The following is a 25,513-nucleotide window of genomic DNA, read 5'->3' as shown; positions in this document are numbered from 1 at the left end:
ATCGAACACAGTACTCATGGTGAACCGAACACAATACAATTGTATAGTACTGAGTGAACGAAACATAATCCATTATATAAAATCAAATTCAAACAGTTTTCTGCAGAATGAACCGAACACAGTACTCATGGTGAAACAATTGTATAATACTGAGTGAACGAAACATAATCTATTATATAAAATCAAATTCAAATAACTCTGCCTACAATTTACATATTATCAATTCAATTCAATTCAGTACATCGTCCATTTAATTCAATTCAAATTAACAATTACATTCCATTCAATTCGATTCAAAATTGAATAATCCAAACTTTGTCAGTTTGATTCGTTTCAGAAGAGTAATCCAAATCGCTCTCCTGATTTGAAGTTGAGTCATTTATTGTTTCGATTCAGAAGTGCAGATCAAAGAAGAAAACGAAGAAGAATAAGAAGAAGATAAATGCAACGTAACCAGATCGAAATAAGAAAACGAGAAGATAAACGCGACCAGAGAAGAACGACGAAGGCAATGCAGATTAATAAGAAAGAACGCGAGCAGAGAAGAAGAAGAAGGAGGAGGAGGTTTACGTTACAGTAGAAGGTTTACGTTGAGTAAAGCTTTAGGTTGCAGCACGTTATATGTAGCGCATGTATGACAAACGAGTGAGAAGTGGAAAACGCGTGTGGAAGAAATTACTTGATTAATAACCATGTAAAAAATACATGGATGCAGAACTTTTCCAATATAGTAAATTATTCTAAATCACAAGTTCACAACGATATATACAGGAATAACTAAAAGAAAATTACTTGGAAGATGATAAACTTACATTCGTTCAACTAAAAGAAAGAAAGAAATAAGGAAAAAAAAGAAGAAAAAAATGCAGCATTAGAAAAAATATTTTTCTATATTTGTAGCGGTGTATTGTTTAAGAATTTTCGGTGTATGTGTGCTGATAAGTTTTGCATAATTCAAAACTTTTTATCTTTCTTCTCCTCATCTTCTGCTGATGCTTCTTCTTCATTTTCTTATTTCATATTCTCATAATTTTTCTTGAGAGGAAAAAATCAAATAAAGAAGAAAAAATACATAATGTTACAAAATCAATAGAAAGAGAAGGAGGAAAAAAATGTAGCAACAACAACAATAATAAAAAATGACGATGAAGATAAAACACGCGAAGAAAAAAGAGGAAAAACGCAAATAAGAAGGAGAAGAAAAAGAAAGAGGAGGAGGAGGAGGAACGCGAAGAAAAAACGACGGTTGTAGTTTTGATTGAGGAAGAAGAAGAAGCGTCTTTCATAATGGTAAGTGAGCGCGCTATGAAAATCGTTGAGTAGCGCATGTTAACATGCTCGTATGGGTGAGTGTCCTTTTTGTTGGGTTTGGCTTAACTTGTATAACTTATAAACCAAAATAACTTGTATGTGTAGCTCTTTTGTATTGCAAAATACATAAATAAAGAAGTTAATATATAAAATTTTTATTGATTTTATATTAGAGTAAAATTAAACTCTTAAATTCATTAATCTTAGAATGATTATGATGGTATTGATGTAGTTAAAGATATTAGATAACGCTAAATCAGGATATATGGTATACGTTGTATAAAGTTATTGATATGGCTATAAATAAAATTACGGTTTGTTAAATGTCGGACTAGATTTTTTTTATAAATAAGGGTAAATTGATATAGATAAGTCTAGAATTGTTATAAATATTATTATCCACTTTAAATATTATTATTCTTATCATGAGGTTACCACCTAATTTGTTGTATGATATATTTTTTTTTGTAAGATGTGTTTTTTTGTGATTAAAAAGAATTTGTTGCTAGTTAGGTTTTTAAATTAAATGGTTGAATGAAACAAGTTTGTTATAGTTTCAATGATTGTTGTAATTAAATTAATTTGTATAGCATATTGCTTACAAAAATATTATAGTGTAATGTAATTGACTCGTTGTATTAAGGCCATCCAGAGATAGCTATTTTGATGGCACATTTTTGGTGTCTCTATTTTAAAATAGATTTAAGCTGTATTTATTTGTAGAGACAGAATATTAAGATACAAAATTGTATTTGATATATGATATATAAATAAAAATATTGTGTTTAGAGATATTAAATTAGTATTTTTGTATTTATTCTAATAAAAAAAATATATAAATATTAATAAGAGACATAATTTATTTTTTATATTTTTTATTATTTTTATTAATTTTTATAATTATATTTTTTATTATTATATTTTTTTAATTTTTTTGAATAAATAAAAATAAAAATAAATTAAAATTTTATAATTTATATTATATTATCATCAAATAAAATATAAAAATATTAAATTCTATATCTCTATTTTTTATATCTTATTTTATTCTAAAAATAAATGCAGCCTTAAGTACATCCTACCAATGCGAGTAAAAATACTGTTAAAATATATGTTTGAGCATATATTATGATGATATTGTCCTCTCCACAACAATAACAAACTTGTTTCATTAACACATCAATAACACCACCAAAATTCAACAACTAAAAGACATAAAAATTGTCTACATACAAAATAAAACAAACAATAATTCATTCACGTATCACCTATAATTTTATAAAATTAAAATTCTATCAGTCACTACACTTCACTTGCAAGAATTGCTTCATGTCTCTTCTAGTATCACCTTGTGTTGTTGCTTTCATCCGGATCTTATCAATTTGCCTCTTATACACTTTACTAATAATGAGATCATGAAACTAAAATAATTAGAATAACCTGAAGATGAATGTGGCCAAAAAATCATAATTGATTGGACTTAATTAAAAAATATTTAACCAAAAAATCATTAACTATTCCATCAAACCCAAGTTCCTTACCATGAAGATAAGGATTTAAGGAAGACCAACCAATATTAATATATTATGTAGCATCACCAACTGTAATCCATCTATCTATCTAGTATTACCTACTGTAATCCATTTTATACTTCTACTATATACATTAGTATTCATCAATTACTAATTCACTGCATTATAGTAACTATTTATTTTATTTCAAGTAAAAAATGTTCAACGAAGAAGATTATAAATATAAAAAGAGTAATATTATAAAAAAGTATATTTGATAATCATACTAAGTGTATTTTAAAAATCAATCATCAATTAATAATTTAATTACTTATTTATACATATTTGATTATTTTAATAACTACTTAATTAATTAAAAATTATGTAAATTAATATGTTTAAATATATATAAATATATTATAGATACATAATAATTAGTTTAATGGTTAATTTTAAATGTACATGTAATATTTTCGTACATTTAATTATACTCGCTCAAAATACAAATGTTTGACAATACACGTTTTAAATAATGTATCCAAAAAATTATCACGTACAATACACATATTTTTTTAAAATTAAGTAAAAATCTCTATTTTTTTTTTTATCAAATTTTAATCTTCAGGGAAAAAATTCCAAAATAATGTATATATATACCGCTTGACTCATGAGTCATGATCCCTCTATCTATGGAGAGATCGTTTGAAACATTTGATATATAGAGGAAGTGGCGCCAACTTTTTTTTTTTAAATTAATAGTAATAAGTTATTAGGTATAATTTAATTTAAAAAAATTTATTTAATATTTATTTTAATATAAATAAAAATTTAATTTAATTTAAATATTAATAAATTTTAATATTTAAAAGTAAATAATAATATTAAAAAAATTTAAAAAAGATATTATTATTAATATTTTTTAATTAAATAAAATTTTTAAATCTTATAAAATGAATTTTTTTTTTGGTGATCATCTTTTTTAATTTATTTGGTATTAACTTTTTTTATTTTAACTGCTATAACTAAGAGATCTTTTTAACTATGAATATTGTGAAAAATAATTTAGAAACAAAATAAATGATGAATTTTTTGTTAATTATCTTTTAATTATATTAAAAAGAAAATTATTGAAAAATTTGATGCAAATTCTATTATCGATGAATTTTATGATACGAAGAATTGACCATTTCGTTAGTAAAAAGTACACACATTTTTTGTACTTTAAAATATATTTTTTATTGGTATATTTTTGTAATACATCTTATATTATATAATTTTTTTACATAATTTTTAATATTATATATGTTATTGTCCCCTCATAACAACATTTCTAAATCTGTCCCTGTATTTGATAATGGTAAAAATAAAATATAAACTATAATAATAATAATAATAATAATAATAATAATAATAATAATAATAATAATAATAATAATAATAATAATAATAATAATAATCAAATTGATTAATCAAATTTAGACGCCAACTAATTTACTTTTCTTTCAATTTTGAAATCAATTTAGTTTCTGGATAAGAGGTGAATCTTGAGTTTAGTCCAATTCTAATTTTTGGATTAGTCTCTCATTTTTTAATTATTATAATTTAAATTTTTAAATTTTAAAAATGTATTAATATAATTTTTTATATATTTTCTATCACTAAAATTTAATACTTTTAGTCACGTATTTCAAAATTTATCACGTTATACATATTAAAACCACATCATATATATTTTAACGTTAAAAAGGATATTAAACAACGTAATTTGAATGGTTGAGTACCAACTATAACATCAAACTGAAGTTATTTTATTGTTGTGTTTAATAAAAGAAAACTGATCTCATGGAACTCATTTTTCACTCAATTAAATCAAATTAAACTTAGATTTAATCGCAATTATTGCTAATTGGGATGAGAACTCACAAACATTTTCCACCAAAATCATTTGACCTAAATTTTAGACTTTAAAATTATTATTTTATCTAAAATTTTAAACACTAAATTTTAGACTTTAATTTATAAATTTTAAATCTTAATTTTAAATTCTAAATTAAAAAAATAATTTTATAATAAAAAAGTAACTAATTAAAAATTAATTTCATATAGCTATTCCCTTATAAAACAATGGGACCAACCAAAGTGACATTTAGAAAACGACCCTTACATTTAAAATTTTAGAAATTAAATTAAACATTTATTCAGTTAAAATAAAACATTTTGTTCTCCTACATATTAACACGTGTTCCATGTTAGAACTCAAATTCATACCAATTTTTTTTCAAACCGCCATTTTTATTTATATTAAGGTAAAAATTCAGGTAAAATTAATTTTATATAAAGTTAATAATTAAGAGTCGTTAGATAAAAATTTAGTCAAATCATTTAAATTATTTAACGACTTTAAATTATCAATTTCACGTAAAATTGATTGTACCTGAATTTTTACTTAAAATTATTTTTAAAACTTTTTTAATATATCTCTAAAATTTTATATAAAATTAATATTTAGAATAATTTTAACATAAATAAAAAATATTAAAAATAAAATTAAATATAACTAAACGTTACAAGTATTTAAAAAAAATTACAAATATTAGATAGAAAAAAATATATTTTCTGAATAAAAAAGAAAATCACTAGTTTATCATTTAAATGGAAAAAATGAAAAGAAAAAATACATGATTCAAAAATTAGAAGAAGAAAAGAACAAAATAAAGGAGGGAGTAGGGATAAGGACCATCATCCCCAAAACACAACAAAACAAAGTAGGTACCCACACTCACTACAACACAACACTTAAAAGTTAAAACCTCACTTCACACGCGGCGAAGCGTTCTCTCTCTCTCTCTCTCTCCACCGCATAGCTTCACCACCACCTCTCTTCTTCTTCTTCTTCTTTTTCACAATCACTCCTTACAAAAAAAAGTCCCCAAAAAACGTCTCTTTTGTGCCTACAATTAATAAAACAATTAACTTACCCCTTCATTCTCTCTCTTTTTTTTCATCCAAAAAATAAAACATACAACAACTTCAAAACGTTACACACTTACACACACTCTTTATTACCCTCCTCCTCCTCCATATATTTTTCAATTGGGGTCTTCAATCTTCAACCTTTAATAAATTGAAGGGCATTGAACCAAAATAAAACCCAGAAAAAGACACTATTATTATTTTTGTTGTTATTATTATTTTGGTTTAAGTAAACATTTATAGTAGAGGTAACATTTTTTTAGTGGGGGTGCAATTTGTCTTTTGCTATAATTAGTCCAATTTCTCTCTCTTCTTACTTTGGTTCCTTATTTTCTTCTCCTCCCTATCCATTGCAATTACTACTACTTCCTCAATACATCATCACATTTAATTATATCCTCCTTTTTTTTTTCTCCTTAAAAAAATTAATTTATGTCAACGTTTAGTAGTGAGAATGGTGCAATAATGCAAATCTCTTCTTATAAGGAAAGTGATATTTTTTTTTCTTGACAAATTTGAAAGAATAAAGAAATTTCTCTCTATATATAACAAGGTTGATTGAGGCTTCCTTTGATCAAAGGCGAGCTAAGAAGGAAAGTTGGTGAGGCAAAATTACCAAAAAGGACCTTAATTGACATGACACACACAACACATCTCTGCATAACCATGTGTAAGATTTGAGAGCTTCAGGATTTAATTTTTATGTGATTTAATCATAAAACAGTTTTATATGTTTCTGTAATTATGAATTTAATCCTAATGTGTTAATAGAATAAATATTTTTATACGAATCCTGAATTAAATTTATATATTTATTTATTTAGATGATTTCTTAAATTATAAATTTATAATTAAATGTTTGTATAAATTTTTTTTAACAAAATATAAAAATTAAATTTGATTTTGTTGATAATAAATATTTTTTCCACACTCATAACGTTAATGAGAATTTTAAAGGAATGTTACCTAATTGATTATATAAAATATTTTGTGTCGTTCTTATCCTTCTAGAATCTTGTGATTGTTTTTATGGGCTTGCTATTTGCATATTATTGTTAGTTTTAGGAAGATGTTTTGTTTAATATTTTTTTCATTATGAAACGTTTTCAATTCATATCTTAATTATATAGTAAAGGAAAAGTATAGGTAACAAACAAGATTTTTGAACAATGTGCAAATAATGTGAATTAATAAGGTTAAAAGAGTAAATTTAATTAGTAGCATTAAATTAGGGTGTAGTGTATTTTCATTTGATTAGTGGTTGTTCATATTGTTCAAAATTTTCATTGTCCCCTAGCACTTTCCTATAGTAAATTACTCTTCTATCAACGCTGTACGATATTATATTAGCGTTTCTATTTTGTAAAATACGAGAATATTAGCCAATGAGTAATAGCTCAAATGGCATAGTCTCTTCATACTCAATTAAAAAGTTGCGGATTCGAATCTTCTATTTTTGATAAAAAAATACAAGAATATTATGTATACACTAAAATGAGATAATCAGTTATTAAAATTAGATATAAATATATAGTAATTAATTTTTGTAGTTAATTTTAGTGTATAAATAATATTTCCAAAGTATATTGACCTTTCTTTTAAAACTAAAGTAATATACACTGATTTTTTAATAATAAATTCAGTCGGATAATATTCCTTATTTTCTGTAATAATTATGAAACAAAGTCAAATATATATTTTAATAATATTAGAATGAAATATTGATTTAAATTTATGCAATTAATGCTGTGTATACAGCATATATCCTTAAAAAAAAAGCTAAAGAAGATAGATTCACTTTATATATACTATGGTCCAAACTCCAAAGTGCCTATTGAGTATTGAGCCTTTTTTTTTTCTTTTTTTAAGTTAATGATATATTAAAGTAAAATTTTAAAATATTTATAAATTATAAATATGTAGAGTTTGTTTAGTCGCATTTGTTTGTTGTGTATTTTATTTTATCAAGATGTATATATGATCCAATAAATAAAAAAATAATTATAATTCGGGCATGAATGATTAAAAATAATTATAATTCGAGCATGAATGATTGTGTCTATGTTATTGAAGGTATCTGTTAATAAATGTGTGGATATGAAACATATATTGAAATTATATTATATATAAGTATATATACTGGCATCACATAAATATAGACATAGATATACACTCTTTCATTTTTTATTATTATGTAATTATGTTTTCATATTATGAAACATATATGAATTCTTCTCCATAGTTTGGTAGCTATAATCTTTATGCCTAATCCAGTTATTCATAATTTATAATAAGCACCTAATATACTAACCTGCGGAAATTAAACTGGATTAGAAAATGTAAAGGTGGGTCAGGTTTCATGATGGTGTAGGGAATCTGTTTCATTTGCAATTTAATCTCTGTTTTACAGATTTTCAAGCACTTTATGATCTTTTTTCCAGGTGGTTTTAACTTTTAAAATAGTTATATGTATGAAGTTTTTATTTTCACTTTCTAGTTCTCCTAATTTCCAAATGAGAAAGAAATTGAATATTTTTTAGTCAAATTAAAAAATTAATGCATTTGACCATGATTTAATTTAACTATAAACTTAAATCTTTGTGAAATAATTTAAATTTATAATTTTTATACTATTCATATAAATAATAGTAGATAATATAAAATTAAACTTGGAGTCATGAAAAAACACTTAAAAAGTGCTTGTTTGTTTTTTATAAATAAATAAAAAAATTGTATCCTGTTTTTACCCTTTTTTTCTTGTTTTTTCAAAAATTCCATAAACAGAAACATTATTAAACCAAAGTACCAAACATGCCCTAAGGTCCTAGTACTAGCAGTAATTCTTTTTTTTTTTTGAGGCTCTGTAAATATATAACTAATAACTAAATAGATTAATTTTTTATTTTTAAATTTAGGATTTAGATAAAAAAATATCTTATAAATTTTTATTAAAATTCTTAATATAAAAATTTTATTAGAAAAGTTAGATAGTTAAAATTTTCAATGTAATTTATAGATTATAAAAATACATTTATTAGTAGAATTTTAAAATTTATTATAAAATAACAATTTAATTTACTTAATTATTGTGCTTGTCCTCTTCCTTTTTCACCCTTGTGCATTGTGATGGTGGGGGCAAAACTGTTATATAGACTATATTAACCCTTTTAATATAACAAAACTCAAATTAATGATTAGTCCGAGTGGCTGAGTGGGCCAAACAGTGTATTAAGATGGGAATATTCCCTTGGATTCCCTTGGGAAAAATATCTTTAGCCATGTGGCATATTTTAATTTTTATTTCATTTTATTAATAGAAACCAGAAAGCATATTTCAAGTTTATATCCTACATAAGGAAATGTGCAACGAATCTCCCTAATACACAGATAAAATTAAAAACAAAAATAATAGAAGTTCCATTTTTGAAATTATATACTGAATATTCTCCTCATGTTTTCCGAAGTATGGTAATGACCAACTTAATGGGTGTCATCATTTTTTTAATTATTTTTTCCTTCCAAAAAAGTAAAAAACAAACAGAGGGGTGGGAGGACAGCTATGATCTGATGTTCTGTTTCTAGGATTTACATTTAATTTCAGTTACCATAAGTATTTTTTTCTATTTTTGTAGATAGTCTATAAATAATTAAAGAAACAAGTATTTTTTTTCCTCTGGTCCTTTTCAATAAAGGCACTAGTATTTGTAATTTTTTTAACAAAAAAATTAAAAGATAAGTAGTTGTAATAAGTCAAAAGTGATTAATTCTGTTTACACTTGATTTTGATTTGGATTTTGGAGCGGAAACAAAGCTTCTTAGTTCTTATTGGAGGACAAATGCCTAATTTTAAAGATAAACCTCTGTCAACCAAAAAAGTTCAAAAAGAAAAAAGAAAAAAGAAAAAACCTAAAATGTGGTCTAGGATAATTGCCACGTGTTTGTTGTGGATCCACCCTACCCCATGTGTCAAATGACTAGCACATCTGATTTACACATGTGGGCTCAAAATTTCAATGAGGGGACCAATACACAGTAATGTTATGTTCCTAGTCCTAGTAGGCTAGTGTTGACATCTTTTAAGTTTTATTGCAACCTGTTACTTTGATAAGAATAAAAATTGTCCCCACTGGGTTTTCCCACTTGATTTGTTTCTAGTTCTAGGTGGTAAAATTGTAATGTTGAGAATTTGGTCAATGTTGCTGGCCAATGAAAAGTGGACCAATAATGGGTGAAGTAAAAATGTGTTTTTCCCCCCTTGCATTTTATGAATCCATTCTTAGTGAATCCATTTTGCAATATTTGACCCAAATGTTGTAGAGTTCTAAAGGGGTGATGCCCTTAATGGTAGTCAAAACTTTTTTTGATATTACAATTTTGAATAGATCAATTGATTCTGAAAATTTCTATTAAATTAGATGATTTTACTATTCAAATTATAGTGTAGGTTTTATGTTTTCCATGTTTAATTTATTCTTTTGATTATATAAAATTTCGAGTTTTGCTTATTTTATATACTCTTCACATTTTTTATCCCTATTGTTGGAGCTTGTGTGATTAGATTGAATGTGACTCATTTTCCTCTTCTAATTGAAATTTACAATTCAAATTTATAAAGATATATGGTCTGTTGCTATTAGAGACAATTATTGTAATTAGTAGTTAGTTAAGAATTAGTTGGTAGTTGATTACTATCGCATGCTTATATAATGGATAAGATTCTAAATTTAGTAATCTTGACTTGTAGCTTTTTTCTCATTTCTTTACAGCTGTTTGTTTTTACGGCGGATTTCAACCGTTGCATTAAACCTTTTTTTGATTTTATGACGGTTTTGGCAGAGTTGCTTGAGTGATCTAAATAGCCTGTGGCAACCTCATGGTAATAAGGATTCAATTGAATACTTCACTTTGAAGGATCTCTGGGATTGCTACTATGAATGGAGTGCATATGGTGCTAGTGCTCCCGTGATGTTGGAGAGCGGTGACACCGTGATTCAGTATTATGTTCCGTACCTTTCCGCCATCCAAATCTACACCAACAAGTCTGTCCAGGCCTCTAGGTCTAGAAGAGAGGACAGCGATGGAGTTGAGTTCGAAAGCGATTCGTGGAGCGATGATAGTGGCAGCGATAACCTTTCTAGATCCTTAAGTAACAATTCCAGCAAAGCATGGGATGCTGTTTCTGAGGATTCGAGCTCTGACCACGACGGCTCGTGGCCGACAAGGGACAAGCTTGGCTACCTTTACTTGCAATACACGGAGATGGCTTCGCCTTATGCAAGGGTTCCGCTTATGGAGAAGGTAGCCTTTTGTTCTCAAGTGAAGATAGATAGATAGATAGAGAGATTTGTATGATACATTACACAATGCATAACTTGTAATTGTTTCTTGTTTCAGATTCCCGAGTTAGCTAGAACCCATCCGGCACTAATGACATTCAAAAGTGTTGAGCTTTCGCCAGCAAGTTGGATGGCAGTTTCATGGTTAGCATCATTCATTGTGATTTTCCCATCAGGCCATTTTATTTCTTAGTGTCGATAAAAAAAATGCTCTGTTTATAAATTATAATGATTTTTATAGTTGTGATTTCTACATCGTCTTCTTAACACTATTATTTTCGATAAGAAGTTAAATCTATGTTGAATAGGTACCCAATTTACACCATTCCGAGTCGAAAAAATGACAAGGACTTAGAAGCATGCTTCCTCACTTATCACACATTGTCCTCATCTTTTCAAGGTAACACTTGGGAATAGGTGGTAGATTGCTTCTTTCATGTTTTCTCAACTGCCAAATAGGAAGAATCGAGGAACTTTTTACACAAATGAAAATTATGATACTAGACATGTTTATTGTGTCCATGCATTGTTTTGGACTTTTGGATCAAGAGTGACACAAGTTATTTAGTTTGATTTACATAATTGAGTGAACGTTTATTTTGGTCCTTAGAGTTGTGTACTTACATAATTGAGTGAATGTTCATTAGTTTGATTTACACTAATGGAGACTCGCTCCTACGCAATTGTTGCGAAACCAGGCATGATCGAATGCTCGCCGAAATCTGAACACAATTTTTTACATGTGTCTGCAGATTGTGAAACAGAAAGTGACAACATTGACACAGAGAAAGACATATATTGGTGGTGTGGTTGGGGAAGCACTGAAGGAAACAAATGCAAGAAAAAGAACGGAAACAGTGGTGGCGGCGGCATTTCTCTGCCGCCTTTCGGTCTAGCTACCTACAAGATGCAAGAAGATCTATGGCTGAATCCAGAGCCATGTGAATATGAAAGGATATCATATCTGTACAGTGCTGCAGATTCATGGTTGAAACAGCTCAATGTTTATCACCATGACTTCAACTTCTTCACACAACACCCTACACCAACAACCTTGTAGTAAATCCGCTTCGTTAACTAAATTAACTACCCTTTTGGTTAGCTTTCAACTTCTGACTCCGGCATAATAACAAAATATTTCAGTTCCCTTGGGTCCAAATTCTGAGAAATGTAAAGTTTTGTAGTTAACCAGAGAGATAGAAAGAAGGGGGTAGTTTTTTTATTTATTTATTTTTTTACCAATCAATTTCAGTTTCTTTTGCTATTTTCTAAGAAGGTAGCAGTTTGTAGTTGTAGGTAATAACTAAATTATGATAATGTTTTGTACATTAGTTTTTTTTTTCCTTACTTTTTATTTTCATGACTCAAACTTGATGAGATTGAAAAACGGGATTTGATGAATTCTTACACCATTAGATGAAACCAATGACCTTATATAGTTTTAAAGAATAAATTTCAAAAATGATACTCAAAATCAAAACATTCTAATGTTGAGAAAAATAATTTTAAAAAATTATTAAGTTGTAACAGAAATAATCAATGTCAACTACTGCTGTTTTTGTTGACAGAAAACACTTAATTAGCTAACAAAAATGATGACATGACAAATTAAAAGATTATCTAACATTGTTGATTATTCTAAAATTATGCAAACTCTAATTTCTCAAATAATTTCCTAGTATCCGTTTCTATATTTTTCAAATAAGTTCATATTCAATTCGGTCTCTGTTAATATTTCATTGGCAACCTCTACAAATCAAATACCCTTCTAGCAGATGCAAGGTGACTGCATTTTGCGTACATGGTTATTAGCAAATTTTCAATGTACTCCTCTTTAATAAGAGTTCTCCTACTTGTATACAACTAGATATAAGATTTAGAAATACAATAAATTCTATGTCAGTAGTCAGTACTTTGATGCTGCATTTGGTTGAATAAATTAAACGCTTCCACAACATGGCCAACTTTCACATAAACTACCATAAATATTATTCTCACATATAAATATTAAAATAAGTTTTCATGTTGAAAAGTTTACATACTCTTCCCAGTTCCCATATTCCATCAGTGATATAGTATATTAGTACGCTACAGAAACTTTATATACATCTTTTTTAATCATTTCAAGCTTAAATTTCTGTGAATAATTATTTTTTATACTGTAAATTTACCAAATTGTTGAAATAGGCTGATATAAAAAAATTTCACCGAGTAAAGTGAAATGTGCTATCTTCATTATTATTGACTATTGATAGTAATAATAATAAAAATAATAAATAAACTAAAATCCATCATGATTGATGAAGCAAATTGTAATGCCTGAACATGTCATATGACAACTTCTATATATAGAGATATAAATACAATAATTAAAAGACCATGTCTTAACCAATTATATATATGGAATAATTCTTTAAATAAGATATTAATAATGGTAACCGGTAACTACAACACACATGCCATGTATGCTAATGGAAATGCAAAGAGGTATTTTAATTCTTTGTCATACCATTTGTATCAAACTTTATTAAATTAGAAAAATTACTATTTACACTAAATATTTTTGACATTTATATAAAAATACGGTTGTTATAAATTAATCACTTATTTAAATTATTTTTTAGTTAACAAATTAAAAAATCTATGTACAGTTGTTAAAAAAAATTCTAGTATGAAAATAATATTTATCATAAAGAAACATGGAATGGAATTGAATTAAATTTAAAAATCCATTTAAGGTAACAACATTTAATTACAACATAATTATTAAAACCGTCCAAATAGTGTAAGAAACTGGACAAAGAAAGGAATTGGTAAAAAACCGTAAAAATTGATTAGACCTGGCCGGTTTAGAAAAAGCAATGAACCGAACAGATTTAAAAAATTTGGATCGGTAAAAAAAAAAAAAAACCCAAGCCCCAAAGGCAAAAGGACGTCGTCAAAAAAATAAAAGAAGCCTAGCTTAGTCCTTCCTGAGCCCATCCCCAGTTCCCCCAGCTCTCTCGCCTCTCTCCTCAGCTGGTTGTGGTTGTCGACTTCTTGCTTCGACTCTCGCCATCAGCTACCTTCGCGCAACCAGAATCTGGTGAGTTCTGACCGATTAGATAACCGGTTCGGCTCCGGAAGTATGAATTGAAATTTAGTTTGTTTTGAAACATGTCATGTTTTGATTTCCAGTTGAGTGACCCATACTGCTAGTAGTAGCTTTTCTCCTTTATGCATGTGTATCATTGATGTACAATGAAATATACTGTTTGGCTATTCAGTTCTCATTTCTGATTTATAAGAGGGAGGGAGGGAGGGAGGAGAACAACCATCGCTTTCTCCAACTCGCTCCCTTCCCTCCAAAACCCTCTAAACTATATGAACTCACTTTTCATTGTTTTTCACGTTATCCTGCTTGCATCCTCGGTTCATCTCACTAATGCTGCCTCTTATGAATATTTTAAACTTGCCCTTGTTTGGCCAACAACCTTTACTCGTATCCATGCATCTGGAATGACGAAGCCAAAGATCCCACAGCATTTCACAATACACGGTCTTTGGCCTACAAATTTCTCGCTTCCTTGGCCAGCAAATTGTGCTAATAACCAGCCGAAGTATCATTTTGACAAAAGTTTGATGGTGAGTTAATTAATTAGACTTTTATCTATTTTCATTTATCTTGTTACATAATAAATTAATTATTAATTATTTTTATGATTTATTTTCGTAGACAGCGACATTGCAAGGTCACTTAGCCCCTGATTGGCCAAGTCTACTTCCAGGACAATCGAATATGGATTTTTGGACGGCGCAATGGGAAAAACACGGATCGTGTAGCGCTGAAAGGTTTGCTCAATCTGAATATTTTGAAAAGGCTTTATTTCATAGACATAATTTGGACATTGATGGCGAATTGAAGAAGGTTGGAATAATTCCCGATAGAATTAAAACTTATAGTCGCAGTGCCATTGTCAATGCAATAAAAAAGACCAAGACTCTTCAAGTTGAGCCCGAACTTGTGTGCTTCCCAGATAACGGTAATGCGTTATTGTGGGAGATTCGCGTGTGCTTTGATGCGGACTTAGTTGAAATTATTCAATGTCCTATTAATAAATCCAAAGGTGTTAATTTATGCAAAACAAAGTCCAATTCCATTATAATACCTGTGTAATGTTTGTTTGAATCCAAATATTATTATTATTATTATTATTATTATTATTATTATTATTATTATTATTATTATGTGTGAAAAATTGGGATCAATTATTGATTCCCCATAAATAAATATGCTTGTATTCAGTTGATCTGTGTAATGTCTGTTTGAATCCAAATATTATTATTATTATTAAGTGTGAAAAATTGGGATCAATATTGATTTCCCATAAATAAATATGCTTGTACTCAGTTGATCTATGCTCTTTAGGCGTTTATGATGATTTGTATTCTTTTCCTTCCTATTCCCTTTTTGATTATCTAAAATTCTTTTATTATTTCATTTGTTGTTATCACATCATTTAGCAATTTGTCAATTTACTGTGCTATTAAATTTTGCTATTACTTCTTCATACATAATTGAATAAATATATATCTCTATCAGTCAAATTTTTTACTATAACACCCTTCCAAAGGAGGTGTAATCCTGCATTCATAAATAAAAAAACGTTAAACAGAGGATATTGAGACTTGTGATCAATTCTTATCCTAAGAATAACATTACAATTGTTAAGAAACACCAATACTTCAGGATGATTAATTCTAAATGCATCTCCATCAAGTTTAAATTCTTGAAACAATCGAGTGGTAAACCAACCTCACTCTTATAACCTCGGCTATAAACCACCATAGTACATGATTACTTCTCACAACAAAATTAACAATCAACTTATAATTAAAACTTATTTTAAACATTCAAAATAAAATTCAATCATATTAACTATTAAATTTTTTTTATACAATTTAAAAAATGTTAGACACAAAAATATACTAAAAAAAACATGTGAGAATCGTCAAGAATCAAAGGTGTTGTTATGTTCTTATATAACAAGTTGTATATGTATCATGTATCGTTATTAAAATTTATTAAATGTATATTATAGTAATAGTAATACATATGAAATTAATCAAAATAATAAGTATTTTATTTCATGGAAGTAGAAGACAGTTTAGACCAAAAAATTTATGTACCAAATTTCTCAATCTTTTTTATATTTATAATTTATAATTTTCCTAAAAGAGAAAAAAAAAAGAAGAAAATTGTGACTATTGGATTGATCTTCTAGTTTGTGACCACTTTACCACCATCTTCCTTGAATTGAAGTGAAAATGTGAAATAGTGCAAATACAATAAAATTTATTAATAATATATTAAAAGATAGTTAAAGATAGCCTTTAAATTTATCTATTCTATTATATAAAAATTGAGTTTTTGCATTTAATAATGGAGTTGACGTGACATGCTTCTGAGAGTGTTTTTTGATTTATTTCTTTTAACTCATTAAATATAAGTTATTACAATAAACTAACTATATTAACTAATTGATTTTATTAGATATTTAAATATCACATAATTTATTATAATTTATTCTTTTAATATTCTGTTAGTATTTTTTAATTTATTTCTTTTAATTTGTTAAACTAAATTTATTTATTAATTAATTTGATTAATTTATTAATCATTAAAACAATAAATTTATAAATAAAATAGATAACCAGAATATTTTTAATTAATAATTAAATCAAATTAAATCAAATTATATATATTGAACCAAATTCAAATAATGTGAATTAAGAATTAAATTAAAATAAAATAATCTTTTACTCATTCAAATTGAATTTAATAAATATAAATTAATTTTGTTAGATAATCATGGTCTTTTTTTACTGTATATAGATTGACGTACAAAATTACAAGAATAGTCATTTTTATTGCTATTGCTATTTTAATTTTTTTTCCTTATGTAAAATTTCTTTTATGTATAAATGTACTCAAAATGAGAAGGCATGGGTGAGTATTTCATTGCTTGTTTGTTTGACGAGTACTATAGCCCGAAAATATCTCAATTTAGGCATTTTACCATGGCCAGTGTATTTTTTATAGGTATTTGATAGAAGAATATTTATTAAAATGAATATACCATTGTAATGAATTTTATTTCTCAATTGTTAGATTTTTATGTCAATCTTGTGAATTCTTTGAATGCACAAGACAATAGAATAGGTTGACTTTAATATCATTAGAAGCTAAATTTAATTATTCAAGTAATAAGTACCACTAATTATATTAATAAAGTAATCTTGTAGTAATAATGTGATTTATATTTTATTTTTTTTTAATAAATTCATTTTAAAATGTAAAAATTAGACTCAATTATGCTAAAATTGTAAAGATAATATAAAATTTCACAACAAAAATAACATTCATTAAGAAAATAAATTTATTTATGACTCTTTCGTATTTATAAATCATAACAAGACTTATGAAAAAATATTAACGTCATCATTCTTATTAACTAAACCATAATATTAGGTAGTCAATAGTTTTATAAGTGAAAATTATTAAGTAATAACATAAAAATAATTAGCAACGAACAAGCAATAAAGATTCGTAAAAAATCTATTCTATTATATAAAAATTATGTTTACTTAATAATAGAGCTAATGTAATGGAACACCCTAAATTTTTTAAAATTAAATAATTAGTTATTTATGAATTATTATATTATATTGAGATTTTATTTTTAAAAAAATTATTTTTAACAAAAATAATTAAATAGAATTTTATTATTATTAAAATTTAATTTAATTATGATTTAATTTATTAATTTAAATTATTTATTAAATACTATTTTGATAAACAAAATTTAAATTAATTTTTTATAAATATTATTATTATTATTATTATTATTATTATTATTATTATTATTATTATTATTATTATTATTATTATTATTATTATTATTATTATTATTATTATTATTATTATTATTATTTCTTTTCTTCTTGGCCTTAAGGAAGTAAAGATTAAGAAACAAAGCCAAACGTGGCTATCAGGTATACATATAGACATTTATAATTATGACATATAACTATATAAGTCTTTTATCTGTCGCTCTAACACTAATTATCTATTCTTTTTTCATTAACCATTCCTTCTCCAAGCAATACTGAACCATTTTCTTTGAGAAAATAAAGAGAATGTCGTGAGTGAGAGAGAACAAGAAAACAATGGCACCGTAAAGCTTCGATTTTTTTGTGATCCGTAACTCCAATAAAAAATTTAATCCGATAAAAATGTTTGTATCCTCCTATTTTATAGGATAACATCACTTTTGTTCGATGGAAGTTGACAGTGATGTAAGTCCTCTTCCCCCTAAAGAAAAGGGAGAGCCGCTGCGCCCCCTACGCTTTTTAGGTATTTCGGGGCGGCTCCACTACTAGAATGAAGGAGCTACAATCGGCATTTCTCCACACCCGTAAGAAAGTGCCTTACTTTCAAGAGTTATGTAGTCAAGTCAAGTCAAGAAAAGAACTTAACCTCTATTACCCGGGATTCCCTCACTAGAGGAAGGTCTATCGCTCAAAAATCCCACCCAGAATTCCCTCACTTGACTTATCCTGCGGGGCTATTACACCCCTCCCATATTGACCGGATTCTTTCCGGGGATTAACGCCAATATCGCTCTTTTCCCTATCTAGGAGTAAAGAGCTACTCGGAGAGAAATGGGCGTATGTGATTGTAGAAACCTTTTTCGAGTTCAGCCAATTGGAGTTCTAAAAGATATAAATGATTTTTGACGCTTTCCTTTTCAGCAGTTCGGTCAGAAAGTTTCTCTAAAATTTTCGTTGATTTTGATTTCATACGGAAGTAGGAGATTTGTTTTTAAAGTTAATGTTTTAATTTAAGAATGCTTAAAAAACTTATTGAATAATTACAAATAATTTACGAGAGTCTAATATTACTAATTGATGCGAATTTATTGAATTGTGGTTGTGAATGATGTTTATTTGTTGTTGTTTGTTAATATGATATATGAATTGAGTTTCTGATATAAAATATTACATCACATTTGTTGTCCATTCTCACTTGTAGTTTACAAAATTTTGGAGAAGGTCCAAGTCTAAATGTGTAAAGCTTCTCTCAAGATTCCTTCCCACCAACTTCTTCCAAAATGGATATTTCAATGCGATTATTTTTAGCAAAAGAAGAAATCAGAGTAATAACAGACTCGTTAAGCACTACCAAAGTTTTGGTAGGGCTATCATCATTTTCTTGCAGCCAAATAATTGATGTGGCTCAAAACGTTTCATTGCTGAAGTTAAATGACACAAATACTTGTTCTTCAAGTTCATTAGTGGCATACTCGCTACTCCACCAGTGGATTCAAGTACACTACAGAAGTTTTATCTACATTTTTCTTCTTAGTCATTTCAAGCTCAAGTTGTTTTTCAACAATTACTTTTTAGACTATAAATTTGCCAAATTGGAGAAGGCACAGCTAAGTGAAATTCATAATCAATGTAATATACACATTGAATCACTTTATAGTCATTATTCACATTATCATAACCAAATCCATGAACACTTACATGCCAATCAAAGCCGGTCTCATCATCAATAATATCCGGAGGAATAATTTTACGCTCGTTGATTTTGGGGTTCTAGAGTCTTATTATTACATCACGACATGGTCGTGCATGCATAGTGACCTATAATACCATTAACACACTTTAGAATCTCGTCGGGACCATAACTCTCAAACAGAGTTGGCAAAACTAATGTAACTATGTTTTCATATCTCTCTCCAGAAAGCAAATGCACATTATTTTTATTATGGACGTTTTCACCACTTTGGCAAAATAATTTCCATAGAAGGAGAGATAATTAGTGAGCAGTTTTAGATTTTAAATTCTGGTAGTACATGTTCTTAAAATAAGAATTCTCAAGTAAATTTAGTCAAGACTTCGGCACGTAACTAAATCGCTTTAAAGATTTAACCGATAATTTTGCTAGAATTTTTAGTATAAGATCATTAGGAATCTGATTGCTATGATTTGTCATTTGCATTGAAAAAAAAAAGATAAAAACAAACAGAGAATAAGGTATTGTGTTTATGCTGTGTCTTATAAAATGTAATGAAAAATAAATTAAATTTCAACAAACAAATTTAAAAAAAGTTTAATGGTATTACATTTTTATGGCTCTATTTATTTTTCTCTTAATCAAGATCTTCAATATATAGGACTATATATCAAACCAATTATATTGATATCAGGAATATATATCACAAACCTAAATAGAATAAAAAAGAAATCAACATGTAAGCACTTGAATTGTATTTACAATCACAAACATAAATATATAATTATTCCTGATTAGTGATTACGCTTAGTTTATTCCTAAACAATACTGGATTCTATTAATTAAAAAACAATAAAGAACCTAAATTGGAAATAACTTAATTTAGGTTAATTATAGTATGAAGATGTAAAATTTAGAAAATCACTACTTAACCCGTTAACCGTACTTGTATGTGAATAATGCAGACATTAGGTTGCCCTTCCAATTCATCCATGCAATGCAGACACACACACACACTTTGTTTTCATAATAATAACTACATAAAGTTTGTATCTTTTCCTTCAAATTCCATTCCCATTTCAGAATTAATCCCACCCCAAATGCCTCCTTCCATTTCATTTCATCATCAAGTTAACGAACACTTCAACGGTCAAACAATGAATAAAGAATGATGAATCAAACAATCCAGAAGGAACAACAAAAAAGAGAGAAAATGCAGCTTTTAATGTTAGCATCCGATTCTTCAGAACAAATGTAAAATAAAGATTCCAATTTTAACGTCATCTCTCATCTGGGTCGTTCTCAATTTCCTCATCTGGGGTTCGTCTTCCTTTTCACCTCATTCCTCTCATTCTCTCGTATTCCATTTTTTTTCCCTTTTTTTAAATTGTCCTTATAGTTTTTCCATCAATTGGGGTGTTGAAAGAAGGAAAAGAAAATGTTTTTGGGTTTTATCTTCATTCTCTTCCTCGGTTTTTTTGTTGGGGTGGTGACGGTTGTGGTTGCCGAAGCTTTGGGAATCTTGTGGATCATTGAACGGCTGCAACGCAAGATCATGAAGGACAAAGACAAAATCTCAGCACCCATCTCATTGGACACTAGTTCGCAAAATGATCCTATCAATCACCTGACTCTACCTTCGAAAAAGAGGTAAGCTTCATGCTTCCACAATTCCTGTTAGTTATTATTTTTTTTTATTCTGTTGTTATTTACATTGTGTTTCATGTAGTAGCTAGCTTGTGTTCTCTCATTTATTTGCGCACCACTTGCTGCTATAGAATTCTTTCTAAAGGAACACTTGTAATTTAATCATAAAAAAAGGTATAGAATTGCATTTTAAAACGAATTGTGTACCTATGTAGCTTTTAAGTAACTTTAGTATTTTAGTATTGCTTGGAGTAATCACTCAAGTTAAGGTAGTTACCATTTCCGGTATGAACATTATTTAGACCTCAAGTTGGTTCTTAAAATAACAAGGGTGATTTTGGTTATCATGATGATAGTTATTTGATACCCTTCAAAGACTAAATTAATGTGAAAAATATCAAATTCGATATCTGATGCACATTTGGAGCACCAATTACTTTTATTATTTCGATTCATTGGCATTTTCTTTCTTTAGGGTATGATTTGGGTTCTAGAACAATACAAGGTATCAAAGTTCTGGCTGGAAAAGTAAGCTAAAGATCATAAAAGGAAAAGGGAGGTACTGGAGGTTAACCTTGTTAAGAAGCATGGGAAGATCAAGGGTGAGTCACTTATTCTCACAGAGCATGATGGTTCGGAGACAGCCATTTGGCTGAAGGGATGTGTTGTTGAGGCTGTTTCATCATCCAGCCTTCCTTCTAAAAAACGGTAATGTGATGCAGGAAGTCACTTTCGTGATTGCGTGGGGTATAGTTTCCATTCCTATATCCGAACAACCTTGTGATGAGATCATTATTTCAATATCGTTTTCTTTTGTTTGTGGATATGTTACAATGTGAGAGCTTAGTGAGCTAGCTTGATATAGAGTATTAGGCCAATGATTTATATTACAACATTCATTAGAATCTGATTTAGTGAGCTGTATTTCTCTGCAGAAAACCAGCATACATTCTCTCATTCCTTTTAAATCAGTGCATACGAAAATGCATATCATCTTGATTGAACATATAATTCACATTGAAAGAAAAACAAAGTTGAAAATGGGTTTATTATGAGTTTTCCTGACTTTGAATTCAAATGGGGATATCTCACTTCCTTTACATCTCACATACATCTTAATGAGAAAAACAAGAAAAGTTGTTGCTGCTTGGAACATGGGTATCATATTTCATCTGATGTGGAAAGAAACACTTTGTTATGTACTCTTGCTTATTTACTTAGAAAAATACGGCGCTTCAAGGTCATTTTTTATGTTGGGTTTTGCAGGGCAAAAAGATACCCGATAAAAGTTGAAAACAATAAATCTGTGGTATACCATGGAAGCAAATTGCTTTACATATATCTTGAGACGTCATGGGAAAAAGAAGCATGGTGTAAGTCCCTCCGTGTGGCTTCACGCGCTCAGAGTGAAAAACTTAAGTGGTCTAGTCAGTTGTACGAAGAGTGTCATCGATATCTAGCATCACTAAATATTGAATATCATCCTTTTATCATGAGACCATCAGCAGGATCAAGTTTTGATGCCTTAGAAAAGTCCAGTAAGCCTGATGGATCTTCCTCCAGAGTTCCTCAATTTTTGAGTAGAATTACTAAAAAACTGACTTCATTCCTTTGCGCAGTTGTCATGAGATAAACATTGGTGTTTTATTTTATTTTTAAAGAGAAATCCTCACTGAAACCTTCACTTGATTGTGGTTTCTATAAGATAAATGTTAGCCCTTTCTATTTTTTGACCGAGGGTATTGACCAATGTGAGAACACCTACTTATTTTGGTGAAGTTATCTGTACAGACATCAATATGGGGACTACTCCACCCTCTATCGTTGCAATGAGGGTTCTTCCTATGGAAATGAATGATGTATGCACCTTTGAGGCAGACATTGAATATTCTGGAGGTGCAGTAGTAGAGATTGAAACAAGGCTTGAAGTTGGTGAACCACAGAACAATAAGGGGACGGAATGCTCAAGCAATGCTGGGGCTGCCCCGTCAGATCTTGAAGATCTTAGCAATCAGTTGAATCTTGGAGACGGAGTGAATGATTCACAAGAGCCAAAGTAGATGTCAATGGGAACACTGGTAAGCACAAAAATACCGTTAAATCAAATACTTAGTTTGCATTTTCTTCGTGTAGTAATTTGTCACGTTTTTACTGTATTATTCCTCCCCACCCCCTCCCTAAAAAATCAGAGTGTTGTGGAAAGCATTAAAGTTAAAGATGTCAATTTGTCCTATGCAGACGTGTCTAAAGTTTCTAGGAGTACATCTTCCTCATTTTAGGGATCAAAATGAAAATCTGTTAAATTCTCTTGCCAAGCATGTTTCACAGGTAGTATCTATTATTCCGTACTTTTTTTTCCCCCACAATTCTGTTTATTCAACCTGAAAAAAATGGGAGAATACACAGGTACATGAGGGCAAGAGATCTTTATAAGAACAATAAACAACAGAGAAAAACAACTAGTATGACTGATTGTGTAAATTATCTTTAATTCTATTATATTCTAACATGTCCGTATTTCTGTTACCTCTGTGGAATTTTTTTTTACCTATAATAAGACACTTAAACTCTTAAAGTTATGTCACTACAAATCTTGTCTTTGAGCATTTTCATGTTGATAGATACACATGTTTACACATCTAATCATTATCAAAATTATAAACAGCTATAGCTTTGTTATGGTCGAAGTAACGGGTTATTTCTTTCTAAAGGTTCCTCTCACTTTGGCAATAAGGATAGTCTCCAAATGCGTTTACAACTAAAACCCCCTCCTTCTGATAATTTGTGGTATGGTTTCACATTTATGCCTGATATAGACTTCAACCTGGAATCATGTGTTAGAGATCACAAAATAACTAATGCACGCATTGCCCTATTCCTGGTCAATCGACTTAAGGTATGATAGCCCCATTTCCATTTGGTTAAGTCATGAATGAATTTTGGTTAAAGATCAATGTTTAACCTGCTGCTGTTTTCAGAATTTACATGCTTTAGATATATCTATGTTTCTTTCTCTTTTAAAGTTTGCTTAGAGGGTGCATGTTCCTTGTTCTCTATGTTGTAACTTGTATAGTCCGACAAGCCTTCAACTTTGCATGTCTTTCTGAAAAGATTATAGTATCTCTACAGGAAGCATTCCGAGAAACTTTAGTGCTCCCGAACTCTGAGTGCATAAGCATTTGATGGATGCTGGCTGAAAAGGAGAATTGGATTCCTCGGACTGTTGCTCCATGCATGTGGGTTAAACAAGAATGTGGACACGATACCTCTGCTTCAAATGATAAAACTAGCAAGGATATCAGTTGATGGTTCGGGGCTAACACCCCAAAACCAACATGGGGCCAAGTCTATAGTAGAACCAGTTAGGAAATCGTTTTCTTTCGGATGAGCATTGTCTTCCTCTTGTCCAATAGTATTAAAGAGCAGCCAAAGTTTTGACCAACTGTCAACACCTTTTCTAGAGGCTTACATAATGCAAGAAACTGAGGATTTGAAAGAACTTCCAGCATCTTCCATAGAGAATGAGAATAGAGATGAAACACGGGAAGAGAAGACGGAGGATATTACTGTCTATGAACCACAAACACTCTATTCTCTGCTTATGGATAAACAAGTTAGTCCATCTGAACAGAAAAAAATCGGGAAGAGGGAAAAGATGTTTGATTTGCAAAAGAGGATGAGCGAGAAGTTGGAAGAAAAGAGGCGTCACTTTGTTGAAAAGATGAGAGGACCATGAGAAAATGAGAACAAAAGTAGAGATCAGAACTCTGATTTCTGTTACTGATTTGTTGATCATGTCAGATATTAGCAACCATCTTAAAGAATCTTTTGATTGATGAATTGTACATCTTATAGGTTCTTAGAAGATCTAATTTAACTAGATGTATACCTTACTGTGTGACAGAAATTACTGTTAATGCATACCATGGAGTTACAAATCCACAGGGTAACATAGATAGAAGATTCATTTAATTGTTGATTAACAAATTATATGACACAGACATGCTATAGAGATTACAGAGAAATGATATACAGATTCATATACCCTCTCATTTGATGGGTGGGTTTCTATTCAGTTTTGTTTTGTTTGCTTACATTTTCTCTTTGCTCCTATCAGTGCTTATCTTTCCATCCATTAATGTAATGAGTTTTCATATATAGGGTTTGTCACA

The 25,513-nt window shown here is 28.7% G+C and overlaps 2 protein-coding genes across 9 annotated transcripts; both read left to right on the top strand.

Annotated features, from left to right (window-relative positions):
- Positions 1 to 9,109: 9,109 nt before the first annotated feature.
- Positions 9,110 to 12,532, top strand: LOC112803652 (uncharacterized). The gene is made up of 5 exons (XM_025847136.3): positions 9,110 to 10,139; positions 10,632 to 11,093; positions 11,190 to 11,275; positions 11,440 to 11,531; positions 11,884 to 12,532. Exons 1-5 carry the CDS (start codon positions 10,128 to 10,130, stop codon positions 12,189 to 12,191), a joined length of 960 nt encoding a protein of 319 aa, XP_025702921.1. The 5' UTR covers positions 9,110 to 10,127; the 3' UTR covers positions 12,192 to 12,532.
- An 8,120-nt stretch (positions 12,533 to 20,652) lies between these two features.
- On the top strand, positions 20,653 to 25,433 carry LOC112801740 (uncharacterized). 8 transcript variants are annotated; one of them, XR_011882197.1, is made up of 6 exons: positions 20,653 to 21,344; positions 21,817 to 22,049; positions 22,608 to 22,714; positions 23,133 to 23,419; positions 23,580 to 23,669; positions 24,053 to 24,184. XR_011882197.1 is itself a non-coding variant. In XM_072237352.1 (4 exons), the coding sequence occupies exons 1-3, from the start codon at positions 21,133 to 21,135 to the stop codon at positions 23,399 to 23,401; spliced, it is 588 nt and encodes a 195-aa protein (XP_072093453.1). In that variant the 5' UTR covers positions 21,006 to 21,132; the 3' UTR covers positions 23,402 to 23,419; positions 24,471 to 25,433. The 8 variants fall into 8 exon arrangements, 2 of the variants coding, with proteins under 2 accessions (XP_072093453.1, XP_072093452.1); XR_011882196.1 differs by lacking the exon at positions 23,580 to 23,669 and adding an exon at positions 24,471 to 25,433 and having other exon boundaries at positions 20,676 to 21,344; positions 24,053 to 24,237; XR_011882194.1 differs by lacking the exons at positions 21,817 to 22,049; positions 23,580 to 23,669 and adding an exon at positions 24,471 to 25,433 and having other exon boundaries at positions 21,006 to 21,344; positions 24,053 to 24,237.
- The last annotated feature ends 80 nt before the right edge of the window (positions 25,434 to 25,513 follow it).

This window comes from Arachis hypogaea, chromosome 5 (assembly GCF_003086295.3).
Source record: "Arachis hypogaea cultivar Tifrunner chromosome 5, arahy.Tifrunner.gnm2.J5K5, whole genome shotgun sequence".
Taxonomy (NCBI): Eukaryota; Viridiplantae; Streptophyta; class Magnoliopsida; order Fabales; family Fabaceae; genus Arachis; species Arachis hypogaea.
This window is presented reverse-complemented; position numbering and strand designations above follow the sequence as displayed.

What these genes read in the sequence shown, in the direction of transcription:
- LOC112803652 (XM_025847136.3), top strand. An exon ending in GGGTTCCGCTTATGGAGAAG is followed by an intron (nt 11,094 to 11,189) that starts GTAGCCTTTTGT and finishes TTCTTGTTTCAG; the next exon opens with ATTCCCGAGTTAGCTAGAAC. An exon ending in AGTTGGATGGCAGTTTCATG is followed by an intron (nt 11,276 to 11,439) that starts GTTAGCATCATT and finishes TATGTTGAATAG; the next exon opens with GTACCCAATTTACACCATTC.
- LOC112801740 (XM_072237352.1), top strand. Translation starts at nt 21,133, where the DNA reads ATGTTTTTGGGTTTTATCTTCATTCTCTTCCTCGGTTTTTTTGTTGGG. An exon ending in ACTCTACCTTCGAAAAAGAG is followed by an intron (nt 21,345 to 22,607) that starts GTAAGCTTCATG and finishes TGGGTTTTGCAG; the next exon opens with GGCAAAAAGATACCCGATAA. An exon ending in ATGGGAAAAAGAAGCATGGT is followed by an intron (nt 22,715 to 23,132) that starts GTAAGTCCCTCC and finishes TTATCTGTACAG; the next exon opens with ACATCAATATGGGGACTACT.